We start from the raw sequence: 13,014 nt of genomic DNA, 5'->3' as shown, positions 1-13,014 counted from the left end.
ACCTGGGAACCCTCCTGCTCCCCTGATATTGTCCAGCAGAAGGATGCACTTGCATAGCCGAGGTTCTACCGATTCCCCCTTGCAGTGGAGGGCGACAAGCTCTTATCCTAGAAGCTTAGAGGCAATAACGAATAGTAACTCAGCACGGTTTCTCAAGGGTATGTTTCCTAGGCAGGTGGCTCACTCGATGAATGTCTACGGGGATAAACACTGCAGTTGGGTATCTACAATTGTATTGGTAAATGAATAATGAAAATTGAAATCATGCATTGTTTTCCAACACTAAATTACGCCCCACAATGCACGGGGCCATCCGAAAGATGTGTGGGTATCACAAAGGAAACAATCGATATACAGCAGCATACACGAGTATGAACAGGTGAAAAAGATGGATACTATTGGTGGTCGAGATCCCGCTCCCGAGAATCAAATCACTCCTCGCCCTCGTTGCCAAGGGACTCAATTTTTCTTGTTAATGCGCAGATTCGACACCCTTCTCCAATCTTATCTCGCAAAAGCCGCGCGGTTGTCACCTTGGGACCCACGGTACGAGAAGCTGTTGACAAAGGCTCCTCGGATGGGGATGAGGGCCGAGGTGTGCGATCTGCCACGCTGCTCGTGCTCGAGTGTTGCTGCGACCCTTCCGGATGTAGGTGGGATAGATGGAAGACGTGGCCACAGGCAAAGCCAACGAGAATATCTCGTTCGTTTGTCTTGAATGGAGCATGGCATCCGCCACATGTCCCCCGTTTGGGACCGGTGGGCTTGGTCGAGCCACTAGACATCGATGCAGCGTCTTGGTTCTGGTTCTTCGGCATCGGGGTCAAGTTTGTGTTCTTCTCATCCACATCATCCTCGGCTATATAGAATGCGATTCCGCGGCGTTGTCCCCTGCGCAATGTATCCATTCCCAGGGCGACCTCACCATGCATGACCCGCGCGGCACCCTGGCTAATAATCGCTTGCAAGTCATGTTCGCGGATCAGGCGAGTGAGACCATCTCGCAGTCCTTCAATCTCCAGACCGCTCGGAATACGACGCACAAGCTTTATTGGATCAATAGACGTTCCGGCCTCAACGAGGAGTCCATGAATGAACTTAGGCTTGTCCATGGAGTAGTCAAGAAGGTCCTCCCAAAGATCAGGATCATCCTGTGACTTGGCGAACGAGATAGCCTGAGATACGTCCTTTAGATCTGACAAAATCAGGTTCAAGGCTCGCTTCGTTTGGCCCATCTTAGACAAGAGGAAGATAAGTTCCGGGGTAAAGTGGCGTTGTTCGCAAATTGAGGTTGCGGTCTCGAATGTGTATGAGATGCTCGTTTGCAGGAACTCCATCAGCAAAGGTCGATCGTAATCCGCAAATACTTCCACAGCTGTATCAGCGAACTTATCGATCAAAGCTTTTCCTTCGTCTGCAGCCAATTTGCTCGCTGCGTCTCTGGCATGGGCGCCGCGACCTCTAGCGGGCTTCGAGGCGTCTTGAGGAAGAAATTCGCCGCGCCATAACGCCCGCAGATAGAAGTAGACGAAAAGAACACGATTTGCGGCATTCAGTTGCTGGACCACAATTTCTGGGGGAACAATTCCAGTGTAGGCCTCTCGGGCAAGTAATTGAATTGGTTCTGCAGCAAGCTCTTCCAATTCAGACCTCGGTGCTGATTTCATCTGCGCTTTGGAGATCCGAATCATGATGAACGCTACAATCTTATCAGACACGGCATCAACCAATTGATGTTCCTTGACCAACGACATAGCAGCATCGGCATCCTGTAGTTTGATGTAGCAGTGTAAGGCCTCGCGGTGATGGCCACCAACAATGAACATCTTGGCAAGGCAATCCGTCAGGATTCTCCATTCCTCAGAGTCTTCGCGCATTGATTCTGTCTTGAGCTGGTCTTGAATCGCCAATGTCACGGTGTTGGAGTTGAATAAGTCAGACGGCCATGTCTCAATCAATTCTTTGAATTGAGTTAGGTCCCGGGAGACATAGTCGCTGAGAATAACTTCATAGATCTTCGCGGGTAGCGCATTGCGCCGGTCTGTGGGAATATAAGGTGTAATATCGTCCACTTTTTCGGCCTTAATGAACTCCCAAGCCCAATGTTCCCATCGCGCTGCATGGTTGAGAACCTTGCTGCAGACTTGAGCGGCTTCGCTCCATCTTTCCTCATGGATAAGCTGTTCAACCCAGAGTTCACCAAGCCGAACCTTCTCTTGGTCCGCAGCCGAAACCTGGTTACGACCAGCGGTCATTATCGATGACCTATCATCCGCGAAAAAGTCACCTAGGCTTGACTTAGATTTGAGAGACCCTGGAATTCCTTCCTTCAAGACCGAACCTGCAGCCTCAGGATGTTCATTGAGAAGTTTCCAAGCTTCTTCGTATTGCCCACGTGAGTCGAGCCAAGCCAATCGGTCAGAAAGATCCCTCTTCACAGCAACAACACAGTCGTATGGGCTATGAATGAAGATCTTGGCGCCTGCAGCGGTTGCAACATCCTGTACCTCTTTGGGAAGCTCATCGACAGGCAGCTGTCTGGGGCTGAACGATGGAGGAACTCTTGCAGAAATCCTGTCACCACTGCTGGCGGTACTTCTGACGCTGGCACCTGAACTAAACAGGCGTGCCGAGTACATGGTTGCATCAAGTAAACCATGACCAAGAGTCCCTAGAGCCCCACGCTGAACAACTTGCCCTTCAGGGGTTTTCCATGGGGGCAAGACACTTAGATGATAGTCTGATGCAGCCAGGCCTTCAAAGCGATGGACGGAAAGCGTGTCGGCGCTAAGCTCTTCCTTGGTCTCTATGTCAATGAGTCTTAATTCAGGCTCTTGACCTTTCTGGCGATGCCGGGACCCAGGGGAGCTTTGGTCGCCTTCTGCTTCAATATATGCCAGGATAACAAGAAGACGAGGCGTGTACAAGGAGATACCAGATATCATACAATCTGTTCTGAGACTGTATTTGTAAAAAGTCAGCATTCGAGTCTTTGAACAAGTCGGTGGTGTGGCTTACATTGTAGAAACTTCTGCAGAGCCATATTTTTCGCCCTTCGAATGCTTGCTTGCCCGATCTGGGTAAACATCAATAACCCATACAGTACCTCCCCAGCCCACGACAAGTTTTTCAACCTTCTCCGTTGGTATTGGGGGCGGTGGCCTTTGCTGTGTTATCCCGTCACCTGAGTCAAGGTTGTCATGATCGTCCAAAGCCGCTTGGTCAATCCATTCAGCACGCGCCTTCCAAACACTCGCCATTTCTTCCCATCCCGGTCCATTTGGCCGGTCTATGTGGCTGATACGTTTCCAAGCGAATTCGATCTCCGCGGATTCCAGATGCAGGTTGGAGCGCATGATCTTGATGCCCTCCTCATTGGCCCAGGTAACATATTTGCCAGACAAAGACCACCGGACGGTGCTGATAGCGCCTTCACCGCTGTGCAATATTGTATCTTTTCCGCTGCTGTTACCCAGTCCCATTGATCCTAGCCAACTTGATGCCGCAGCAGTTGCTCCTCCCATTGTAGTAGCATTTGAACTGACCCCAACACGACCGCCGGTGGTCAAAATCAACTCACCAGCTCGGCCACCGGAGATAAACGTTCTGTCGTTCTTATAATCTGGCGAGAGGGCGACTGCCTGCACAGGTCGTCCAAAATTCCGCTTCATAATATCTTTTGGATCTACCAACGACGATATGCACACGTTGCCGTCAATTGAGGCCGATGCGATATAAATTGCATTGGACGGTATGTTTGGGACAGCCGCTTGCTGGCTTGACCTGGGGTGACCCCGAATGCTGCCCGAGCTGGTGGAGGTACGTGTCGGGGGGCGAGGATCCTCCGCGGCTTGTCTGACTGCAGCGTCGAGCTTTGAATTTGGCAATGGTGGCGGGAATGGAGATATCGATATGGAAGTGACGCTTGCTGAGTGAGCATGGTATACACGAAGAGGTTGCATAAGGGGTAATGAAAGAACGTGCTGTTGAGGGTTAGCTGCGTCTCGAGAGTCGAGGTACGCCAGAGCAGTCTGCTTACAATGACACCATTGTGCGTTCCCACGATCTTAAGGTCACATTAGCTTAGTCCGTGTACTTTCAGCAGAGAAGAGCTCCCTACCATCTTGTCTCCTGCAACGAGGAATGTACTGGTCGCGTCCCCATTGCGATAAACGGAGCCCAAGTGCTTGGAGAGGTATGCGTACTTGAGCTTTGGCTCTTCATCTTCCTCGTCGGATTCATCCAAGTCTTGGTCTTCATCATCGTCTCTAACATCGCTGCCCTCGGACTCATCTTCACTGCTTTGATGACGTCGCTCGTGCTCGTCGGGGTTCGTATCGGAGGGTGATCGGCTGCGCGGAGATGCGTCATTCTCTGTGAGGCGATTTTCAAAGCCCCCATTCGCTTTTGTCTCACCAGGCGCGTCCATGGCAAGTCCCTTGTGGCGCCTGGAGCTCCCAGGCCGGTTTAGATCGAGATGCGACAAGCAACGGGACCTGGATTGTTGCAGCTTGGGAGCTGGGGTCGGGCTGCTCCACCGCATGACTAAGCGGAGGGGGTTCGGTTCTGCAGACCATGACATCGTTTCGGGCTTTTTTGTTTTGTACTAACGAGCAGTCACCATGTTTGCGAGAGCCTCTCTCTGCTCTGCCTGCAAGTGGCCAGTGCCAACGCGGCTCTGGAGACAGCCTCAGAGTCAATATTTACACGCGACACCCGCATTGGAGCTCCCGCGCCGGAAGGACTTCTTCTCATCCAATGCGCATCTTTCGCAGAAACAGTCCAGCAAGGAAGAAGGAGCTGAAATTTTAGAATCCCAGAAGCAACGCAGGCGTGCAGCAAGATCCCCGGCGGCTCCGACATCTCTACGGCGTGTTGCGGTGGAGGCACAAAGGTCAAGGGAGGGATCTGCCTCCAAGGCCCAGCTCAGAGAGCAGGGCATTCACCAGACCAAGGTAGGGTTCGAATAATTATTTTGAAGACCATTACTAACCCTTGAGGGTCTTAGGTAGTTACCGCCTATGCTGTCGCCGAGCAATTCGACATACGCAAAGTCCGAGACATTTTACAAGAGAAAGGATTTGAGCCGGATCCATTAAACACCGGACTTTACCCACAAGTCGTTCATGTGCAGATTCCCATCGATTCAATAAGACGGGTTGGGAACCCATCAACAGCGGATCTCTCGTCCGACGAAGTAGGCGACATTTTCGTCTTCCCGTCCGGAACAGTAGTGGCCTGGTCTCTACCCGAAGGATTTACATCTTTCCTGGCGACAAGAACTCTTCTCCCAGCAGCTGAGGGAGCCCATGTGGACGACTTGGAAACTGAAGACCTCGAGTTCGTGGAAGATCCCAAGCGAGAGAATAGCAGCATTAAGGGCGATACCATTATTCTAGGAACCAAGTCCGGAAACCAGGGCTCGGAAGTCCCGTTCCCGCAACAACAATCCATTGATACCGTCTTGACCAAAGTTGCTTTCTCATCTGGCCTGGCTCGCAGTACAAAATTGGCCGTTCTTGAGACGCTCCTGTCAAACTATTTCGAGTCAACACGCACCATCCCCACTCTTCTATCAAAGGGCTCCCGTCTCCCATATACCCGCGATTTCATTCTCCGCAAGACCGGCCAACTACTCAGTGTGCGCGCACAGTTGAATCTATACTCTGAGCTTACCGACTCTCTTCCAGACATCTTCTGGGACAGTCGGCATGAGCTTGGATTGGAGGGGTACTACGAACAAGTGGGCCGGGGCCTCGATGTTGGGATTCGCATCAAGCTCCTGAATGAAAAGATGGACTATGCGCAAGAGATTGCCAGTGTACTACGCGAGCGTCTCAGTGAGACCCACGGCCTCCGACTCGAGTGGATCATTATTCTGCTCATTGCCGTCGAGGTTGGCTTCGAGGTTCTACGACTATGGAAAGAAAGGGTGCACGAGCAAGAGGAGAAAGAAAAAGCAAAGGCGCGCAACCAAGGAAACTCGGTCATTTAAGACTGAATTTATGTAACATATATGTAACAGCTATCACAGTATAAAATAAGATACCCCTTCACTCTTTCTCCTTTGAGCTGATGACTCGTGATGCCTATCGGGAGTCACATGAGATAGGCAGAGAAGGTAGTTCTCTTATGTGCGGTAAAGCTCTCTGGTCACATTGGTCGCTATGCAAACTTACAATATTCCACCCTCCACTCCATAGGGACTGGTTCCATGTATCTGCCGCCGACGCATGCTTCCGAGTGGGCGTTGATCAACGTTTGTATAGATCATTGTTGTCGCGGACTGGGCTTCGGTGGTGGAGCCATAGTAGTATGATCGTCCACCAAGGCATTATCTGGCCATCTGGGGTGGGAATGATCACACCCGCTGCACTCGATCTTTAAATTGGCGGCATCCTTTGATTATCTATTTTTAGGCGACGTATTCCACCATATGGTCCGCGATCTAGTTATCCATTGAACCTCTTTGGCGGATTCGGCCTACCGTGATCCGGAATCTGGGACATATGAATTCCTCGCGACGCGTCAGGGATTGGTCTATCATACCAGGGCCCCATATCAACCTTGGAACATTTGTCGCTTATGTATAGATAGTACTGTAGTCTGCTAGGAAGTGGAGGGGGAATGAAGAGGAATTAACCGGATTTAAAGGTGGGCTACGCCAGTGAATTGGGTATTTATGTAATTTTTTCACTAATGTGTAGATTTCCCGATAATATAGGCATTGCCGGACGACATGTTGCTTATGAGGCAAGTGACTTAATCCAAGCACATGCGGTTGGGATTTCATTCATGCACTCCATCAAGTAACTTGATTAAGTGAAAATGTCTATATGGTAATCAGCTGGGTTCGAGCGTGTCAATTTCTTCAGGCCAGGTACGATTGACTCCATACATAAACATACAATAAAGAAGGGGAAGAATAGGAAAAGACAGTAGAAGGAAAATGATGACACACATCTCGGCTACTTGTATCCCAAAAACATAATCGATTATATCGAATTTGATCCATAAGACGACTATAGTAGCCAAATCTGCCCTCACATAGTTCCACTCCCCGCGCCCCGCGCCCCACCAACCAAACAAACACGTCCAAGTCAAGTCTAGGCTCGGCTCTGGCTGGTGGAGGAGGCGAAGTTGGCTTGGTGCATAATTCTATCACGTGCGAATATCAGATCAGATGAGTGTCTTTGTGGTGTCATGCGTTGGACATGATGTCCTTCTACGTCGAAGATCGACGTCTAGGCCGAAAGGGGGCTTATCAGATGATCGCCTTAGTCATTTGGGCGATAAGAGATAAGAACCCCAAACCCCAACCTTGGGAACTCTATTTCGTTCAACCTGCAAGGTACCTGTTCAGGTACTTAAACCCTTGTCTTCGCAATCTATATAAGCTTGGCTCTGTCATCTCATCATCTCGCTATGTGGGGCTCATCACAACAGGTCCTGGAGTTCCCGGGGCCCCAGAAGATCCTCAAAACACTTGGTTCGCTCTTGCTATCCTCAACTGCGGAGGAAAGGACTCCGGGAACTCTGCGATCTTGCCCTCGGTCCGACGTCAGCTGCCAGGCCAGGTATAATGGCCAAGATACCTGTTGCTTTAACTATCCAGGCGGCCAGATGCTACAAACGCAATTCTGGGACACCGACCCTGCAGTTGGTCCCGATGACTCTTGGACCATTCACGGGCTTTGGTAAGCTATCAACAACCCTTTTTGACACCAAAATGAAGCGGAACGAATTCGAGACATTTTTTTGAAACATACATAGACTAATCCTCATAGGCCTGATCATTGCGACGGCGGTTTCGATCAATTCTGCGATTCCAAGCGGAAGTACAGCAACATCTCGCTAATCTTAGTGGATTCTGGTCGCGGAGATCTGCTTGACTACATGAGCGAGTACTGGAAGGACTTCCGTGGCGATGACGCTACCCTGTGGGAGCATGAGTGGAACAAACACGGTACCTGTGTCAGCACCCTTGAGCCACACTGCTACGAGGATTATCTCCCTCAGCAGGACGTGGTAGACTACTTTGATAAGGCAGTAGAGATCTACCAGCAGAGGCCATCATACAAGGTTGGTCTTACTCTTCTGTCGCATACACACGACTGTCCAAGGTTTGAGCTTAGTTACTGACTCCTTTCTAGTTCCTTGCCGACGCTGGTATCGTCCCATCGAATCGTCAAACCTATGCACGGGAGGATATCGAAAACGCGCTGGAGCGTGGACATGGTGCACCCGTTACCATTCACTGTCGAAGAGGCATATTCAACGAGATCTGGTACCATTTCAATATTGCCGGTAGTTTGCAGGCCGGGCAATTCGTCACCGCAGATCCTGGTATGTTCATTTAAAACATTTGATGACCTCATTTGTAGGAAAGAGCACAAAGCTGACTGTGATTATCACAGATGGTCAGAAATCAAACTGCCCCGCTCGTGGTATCCACTATCCGCTTAAGCGGGCCCAGAAGGACCCATCCAAGACCACCACCAGCCATGGATCGGAGCCGACGGACCCAGGAACTCCATTTACTGGCAGGGGAAACTTGCTGGTATCGACTCTAAACCAAAGACGTGGCTGTATCATCAGCAAAGGAACATGGTATCAATCTGGGACTTGTGCTACTTTCCGAGCAGAGAAGGAATCAGGTACGTATTATCTTTGCAATGTTTGATACTATGGTCTATGTGGAGCTGCCGCTGATTTTTTCTTTTCCTAGATGATACATTCACTCTGAAATCAAGCAAAGGACCATGCTCCTTTGACGAGGGTATCTTGAGCTGTGGAGATCATGTTGATATCCCTAGCGCCTTTACGGTATGCCTTCTCAACACTGCGTCATTTATTGTATGCCTGTCAATTCCCCTATCCTAACATCTCTTGTACAGGCCGAGGAGGACAAACTTGCTTATGAAGGTAAAACAACCTTTTACGCAGACAAGCCACCCAAGGGCTTCACACAGAGCACCGTCTACTCCGACCAGGAATCCCACCCGATTGAGATTGAGATTACGTGGAAGGCGTAGAACACGGGCTTCGGGCATTTTCTGATACTCGAGTTGCCCTAGCTACATTTGTCTCGCAGGTTATCATGGTTTTTGAATTTTATGCTCATTTAGGCACATAGCAATAGAGATACATACATACTACATGGAGTCAGATAGGAGTCATGGCAACTGCATGTGGAATATAATCATATCAAATTTACGTTAAAGGCAATGTCTGCACTCATGAATATCAATATATTTCTTCAGAGCTAATTATGCACATGCAATCATACATGTAACAATAGGTCATACATAGCAAATCTAAAGAGACTAGAATACAAGCCATCATCAGACCTCAAGGTAAGTACATCCCGAGAAAAAAAGATTGGATGGGAAGTAGCTAGCTACACATAATCCATTCAGAAACTCATGAAGTACATATCAAAAAATAGGGGGTGAATTAAGGGAAATTCGCCAGAGAAATAAACATAATGCCATGGATCCCACAAGTATGTCAAGGGGACCAGTTGAAAAGACAAACGAAAAACATAACAACGTATCCCATGAATCAATCGAGACCCCAAAAGGGCGAACTCGAGGAAAATATATGAAAAAAGAAATGAAAAACAAGGTCATAAAACAGGAACATAGGGGAACAATGGCCAGAACGCCACATAAATCCCAGAGTGTCCCCGAAGGTTAAGTCATGTGCGCTAAGAGAAGAGAAAGAAACAGATGTCCAGTGAAAAACAGCCAGGTCGCTCAAGCCGAAAGAAAGAAGAATATGTGAACGCCCGTGTTTTCGTTGTCATGAGAGTATACAGCTCGTCTCATATCGTAGAAGTCGGAAGAAGGAGAGTGCACGCCGTCTATGTCATGCTTTTCGTAAAGTGGAAGTAAACGCCAAGATCGCGCGAGAGGTGGTACTCGCGTAGTGGTGGTACAGTCAAGTCAAGTAAATAGGTATAATGAATGCTCAAGGGTCGATCAAGAATTCGCTGGAGAGGGAATCAATATGGTCGGAGTAAGGGTCCATTTCGAGAGCGCTGAGGCCGGAAATGGTCTTTCCAGGGACGTCGGAGTAGATGGCAAAGTCTGAGGAGTCGACGTAGGCATAGCTGCTGGGAAGGTTGGAGTAGCCCTGAGAGCTAATGGATCCAAATCCCTCCATCTTGAACTCTTCTTGCAGTCGCTCGGTGGGGTCCTGAGAGATGAAGACATCGATATCAGATCCCACGGTGGACTCTGCTAGGGTTGGTGCAGAGTGCGGTGAGGACATGTCGTATGGGGAAAGAGCAGGATCACTGTACAAGCAGTCCTGAGAGGAGATGTGGGGTTTTGAATCAAATTCTTCCATGGCACGAGCATATCGGTTGTGGGCCATTTGAGGCGGCGACAATGGCAAGGGAAGCATGTCGTCCTCGAATTGCTGGGAGCTCATGGGCATACTTGACATTGGTGACTCGCGGTCCACTGCGCGACCGGGGGATGTAGGCGGGGTAAAAGAGGACATAGACGTAGACGGGGCATAGTTGGGGGAGTTAAACATTGGCTGTTCGTGGAGCGTGTTGCTCTCGATCTTCACGGGCATAAGGGGGGCGGACTTCTGGGCAATGCGTTGACGGGTACGAGTAGACTTGATCTGACGGGTTTCAACATCGGGACGAGCTTTCTTTGGTGGGCGGCCACGCTTGGTGGTCTTCGGGACAAATCCGGTGAAGCCTCCGACGCACATATCACGTTGGCGGTGGCGGGTTAGGGCATCTTGACGAGCGAAGCTAGCACCACAAGCACAGGCAAAAGGCTTCTTTCCGGAATGGGTTTTCAGGTGACGCTTGAGATCATGTCCACGGACAAAGTCCTTCCCACATCGGTCACATACATACTGACGGTCGTTAAGGTGAGTCTGGACGTGGGACTTGATGTTCTCCTTGCGACCGAAGCGACAGTGGCAGCCAGAGAAGGTACAGACCCACTTGTTGTCTTTGGGGTCAGGGCCGGAGATGTACTGGTTGATCTCATCACTGGAAACTGAACTTTCTTTCACGGATGCTTTGACGCGGGCATCGAGGTCAAATTCATCCACGGGCTCGATGTTCTCTTCCTCGGACTGGCCACTCGACGACTCGGGAGACAAAGCGCGCTTCCGCTTGTTGTTGGGCGGACTAATCTTGTATGGCGACTCACCACAGGAGCCAGGTGAAGGCATAGCAGCGAGCTCGGCATAGTCGGCGATGGAAGTGGCAGGCGAAGGCATTTGAGTCATGTGGACAGTATCTGACCCAGGCAGTCCTTGGAGTGACTGGGCTCTTTGCATCTCAGCAGTAACAGGTGTGTGGGGGTATGAAAAACTCTGGGGCTTAGTAGGGGTCTGGTCATTGGTATACATAGATAAATCAAAAGAACCCTTCATTGGGGTGGTATCGGGGGTAAGGGGAGCAGTGTCTATGAGAACGGTCAGCGAGGTAGCGAATGAGTCAAGTATATGTTAGATCATACATGAGAGGTAGGGATTGATCTTAGGCGAAACAGTCTCTTGTTGAACAGAGAGCTGCTGCATAGCTCGATCATAACCATTAGCCTGATCTTTATGCATCATTGCTTGATATTGCTGGGGAAAGGATCCCCAACGCTTCTGCTCGCGGGCTTGAGAAAGCCGTTGACGCTCCTCTTGTAATTGGTGCATAGAGCTTTTCAAAGCCGAGTTGGAGCTTGGATTGTCACTTGCAGATCGTGCAAGAGCGGGAGCATTTGAAGTTGGGAATGTAGCAGAGCTGCCAGCTGTGTACATCTCCTGAAGTTCCTCCGGGTTCCACATATATGCGGTCTGATATTGGTCGGGCTGGAGGGGAAGACCAGACGGAATGAACCGCTGGTCATGTTGACATGAAGATGCAAACTGCTGGCTAGCCATTGCTTGTCGTGAGAAAGCTGCTTTTTCGTTAAAATAGTCCCGAAGTTGGGTGACCTTGTTTGTCCCACATCGTCGATCGACAGCGAGTTGTGGACCAAAGGAGCCATAGTCCACAGTCTGACCACGACGATGTGTTCGGCGGGGTGGCATATTGGCCATCACGGGTCGATCCACTTCGAAGCCGGGGTTTGATAGTTGGCGACGGTGACCGTGTAATGTCGACGAGGGGGAGATCATGGCTTCCAGGCCGCTCGAATTTCGAATTTCACGTTTCCTGTCGCAGTGTTAGTCTGTGAACACCAACAATCGCAATCGCAAACAAAAAAAAACGAAAAGAAAGTAGCTTAGATCCTTAACAAGCTAGTAGTCAAGCGTTGATAAGAGTCGTAAATAGATTATGTGAAGTTCAATTCACCGTCCCACCGAGGAAAATAAAGGTGACACGAAGAAGAGGAAAACTGGAGACAGTTAAGGTAGAAATGGACTCCAATAAAAGACCTTTGAAGCGGGCCAGAAGAGTTGACGATCTATCAATCCAGCCCACGGTTCACTATCAACAAGCGTGGTTGGCATAGCAACGCGCCGTGACGGGAGTCTGGGAAACCAGATGTGAGCCAGCTGTGACGAGCATGGGCCCACTCCCCGCCTGCGGATCCTGCATCTTTTGTTAGATTCATTTAGGCATTATCGACCGAGATCCCATCTATACAATAATTCCCACCTCTAATCCCTACACCCTGACTTCTTTTCCTTGCCCTCTGCAAGGGCCCGGATATCCGCTGCGAGGAGGATGAGCTTCACTTTGTCCCTAGTGAAGGGGTTGGCCCTCCTGTGGCCGTCGCCATGGGAATGTCCCTGATTGGGCAACTCTGATAGTCGATCAGATCTTGGGCCAACACTGGGGCTGAAGTTCCGCGATGCAGGGCTATGTCATTTGTTGCCTGAGGCACAATTGTGTACATAAGGCCCATGTCATCATGTGACCCTTATCGATAAGCCCTGTCGGCAGAAAGATTCTTCCGCTTGATTCGCACTAGTCTGTAACAAGCAGTGGGTCTGTCATGTGATCACACAACGATTTTAATCACGAACCGAGTCCCACCT

At 49.9% G+C, this 13,014-nt stretch overlaps 4 protein-coding genes across 4 annotated transcripts; 2 read left to right on the top strand and 2 right to left on the bottom strand.

Annotated features, from left to right (window-relative positions):
* Positions 1 to 431: 431 nt before the first annotated feature.
* N7503_009036 (Tetratricopeptide-like helical) lies at positions 432 to 4,473 on the bottom strand (the record flags this gene model as incomplete). Its single annotated transcript, XM_057068583.1, has 4 exons — positions 4,121 to 4,473; positions 4,040 to 4,066; positions 3,019 to 3,983; positions 432 to 2,961 (listed from the first exon to the last, which is right to left on the bottom strand). Exons 1-4 carry the CDS (start codon positions 4,427 to 4,429, stop codon positions 432 to 434), a joined length of 3,831 nt encoding a protein of 1,276 aa, XP_056919438.1. The 5' UTR covers positions 4,430 to 4,473.
* Positions 4,474 to 4,622: 149 nt separating this feature from the next.
* Positions 4,623 to 5,995, top strand: N7503_009035 (RMD1 family protein; the record flags this gene model as incomplete). Its single annotated transcript, XM_057068582.1, has 2 exons — positions 4,623 to 4,955; positions 5,009 to 5,995. 2 exons carry the CDS (start codon positions 4,623 to 4,625, stop codon positions 5,993 to 5,995), a joined length of 1,320 nt encoding a protein of 439 aa, XP_056919437.1.
* A 1,430-nt stretch (positions 5,996 to 7,425) lies between these two features.
* On the top strand, positions 7,426 to 9,035 carry N7503_009034 (T2 family ribonuclease; the record flags this gene model as incomplete). Its single annotated transcript, XM_057068581.1, has 6 exons — positions 7,426 to 7,697; positions 7,788 to 8,082; positions 8,154 to 8,346; positions 8,418 to 8,657; positions 8,729 to 8,826; positions 8,898 to 9,035. The coding sequence occupies 6 exons, from the start codon at positions 7,426 to 7,428 to the stop codon at positions 9,033 to 9,035; spliced, it is 1,236 nt and encodes a 411-aa protein (XP_056919436.1).
* Positions 9,036 to 9,972: 937 nt separating this feature from the next.
* On the bottom strand, positions 9,973 to 12,147 carry ace2 (putative C2H2 transcription factor (Swi5); the record flags this gene model as incomplete). Its single annotated transcript, XM_057068580.1, has 2 exons — positions 9,973 to 11,441; positions 11,496 to 12,147. The coding sequence occupies 2 exons, from the start codon at positions 12,145 to 12,147 to the stop codon at positions 9,973 to 9,975; spliced, it is 2,121 nt and encodes a 706-aa protein (XP_056919435.1).
* Positions 12,148 to 13,014: the final 867 nt, after the last annotated feature.

The sequence above is a fragment of the Penicillium pulvis genome (assembly GCF_028828015.1).
Source record: "Penicillium pulvis strain IBT 33274 chromosome Unknown contig_7_segment1_segment0, whole genome shotgun sequence".
In the NCBI taxonomy this organism is placed as follows: domain Eukaryota; kingdom Fungi; phylum Ascomycota; class Eurotiomycetes; order Eurotiales; family Aspergillaceae; genus Penicillium; species Penicillium pulvis.
This window is presented reverse-complemented; position numbering and strand designations above follow the sequence as displayed.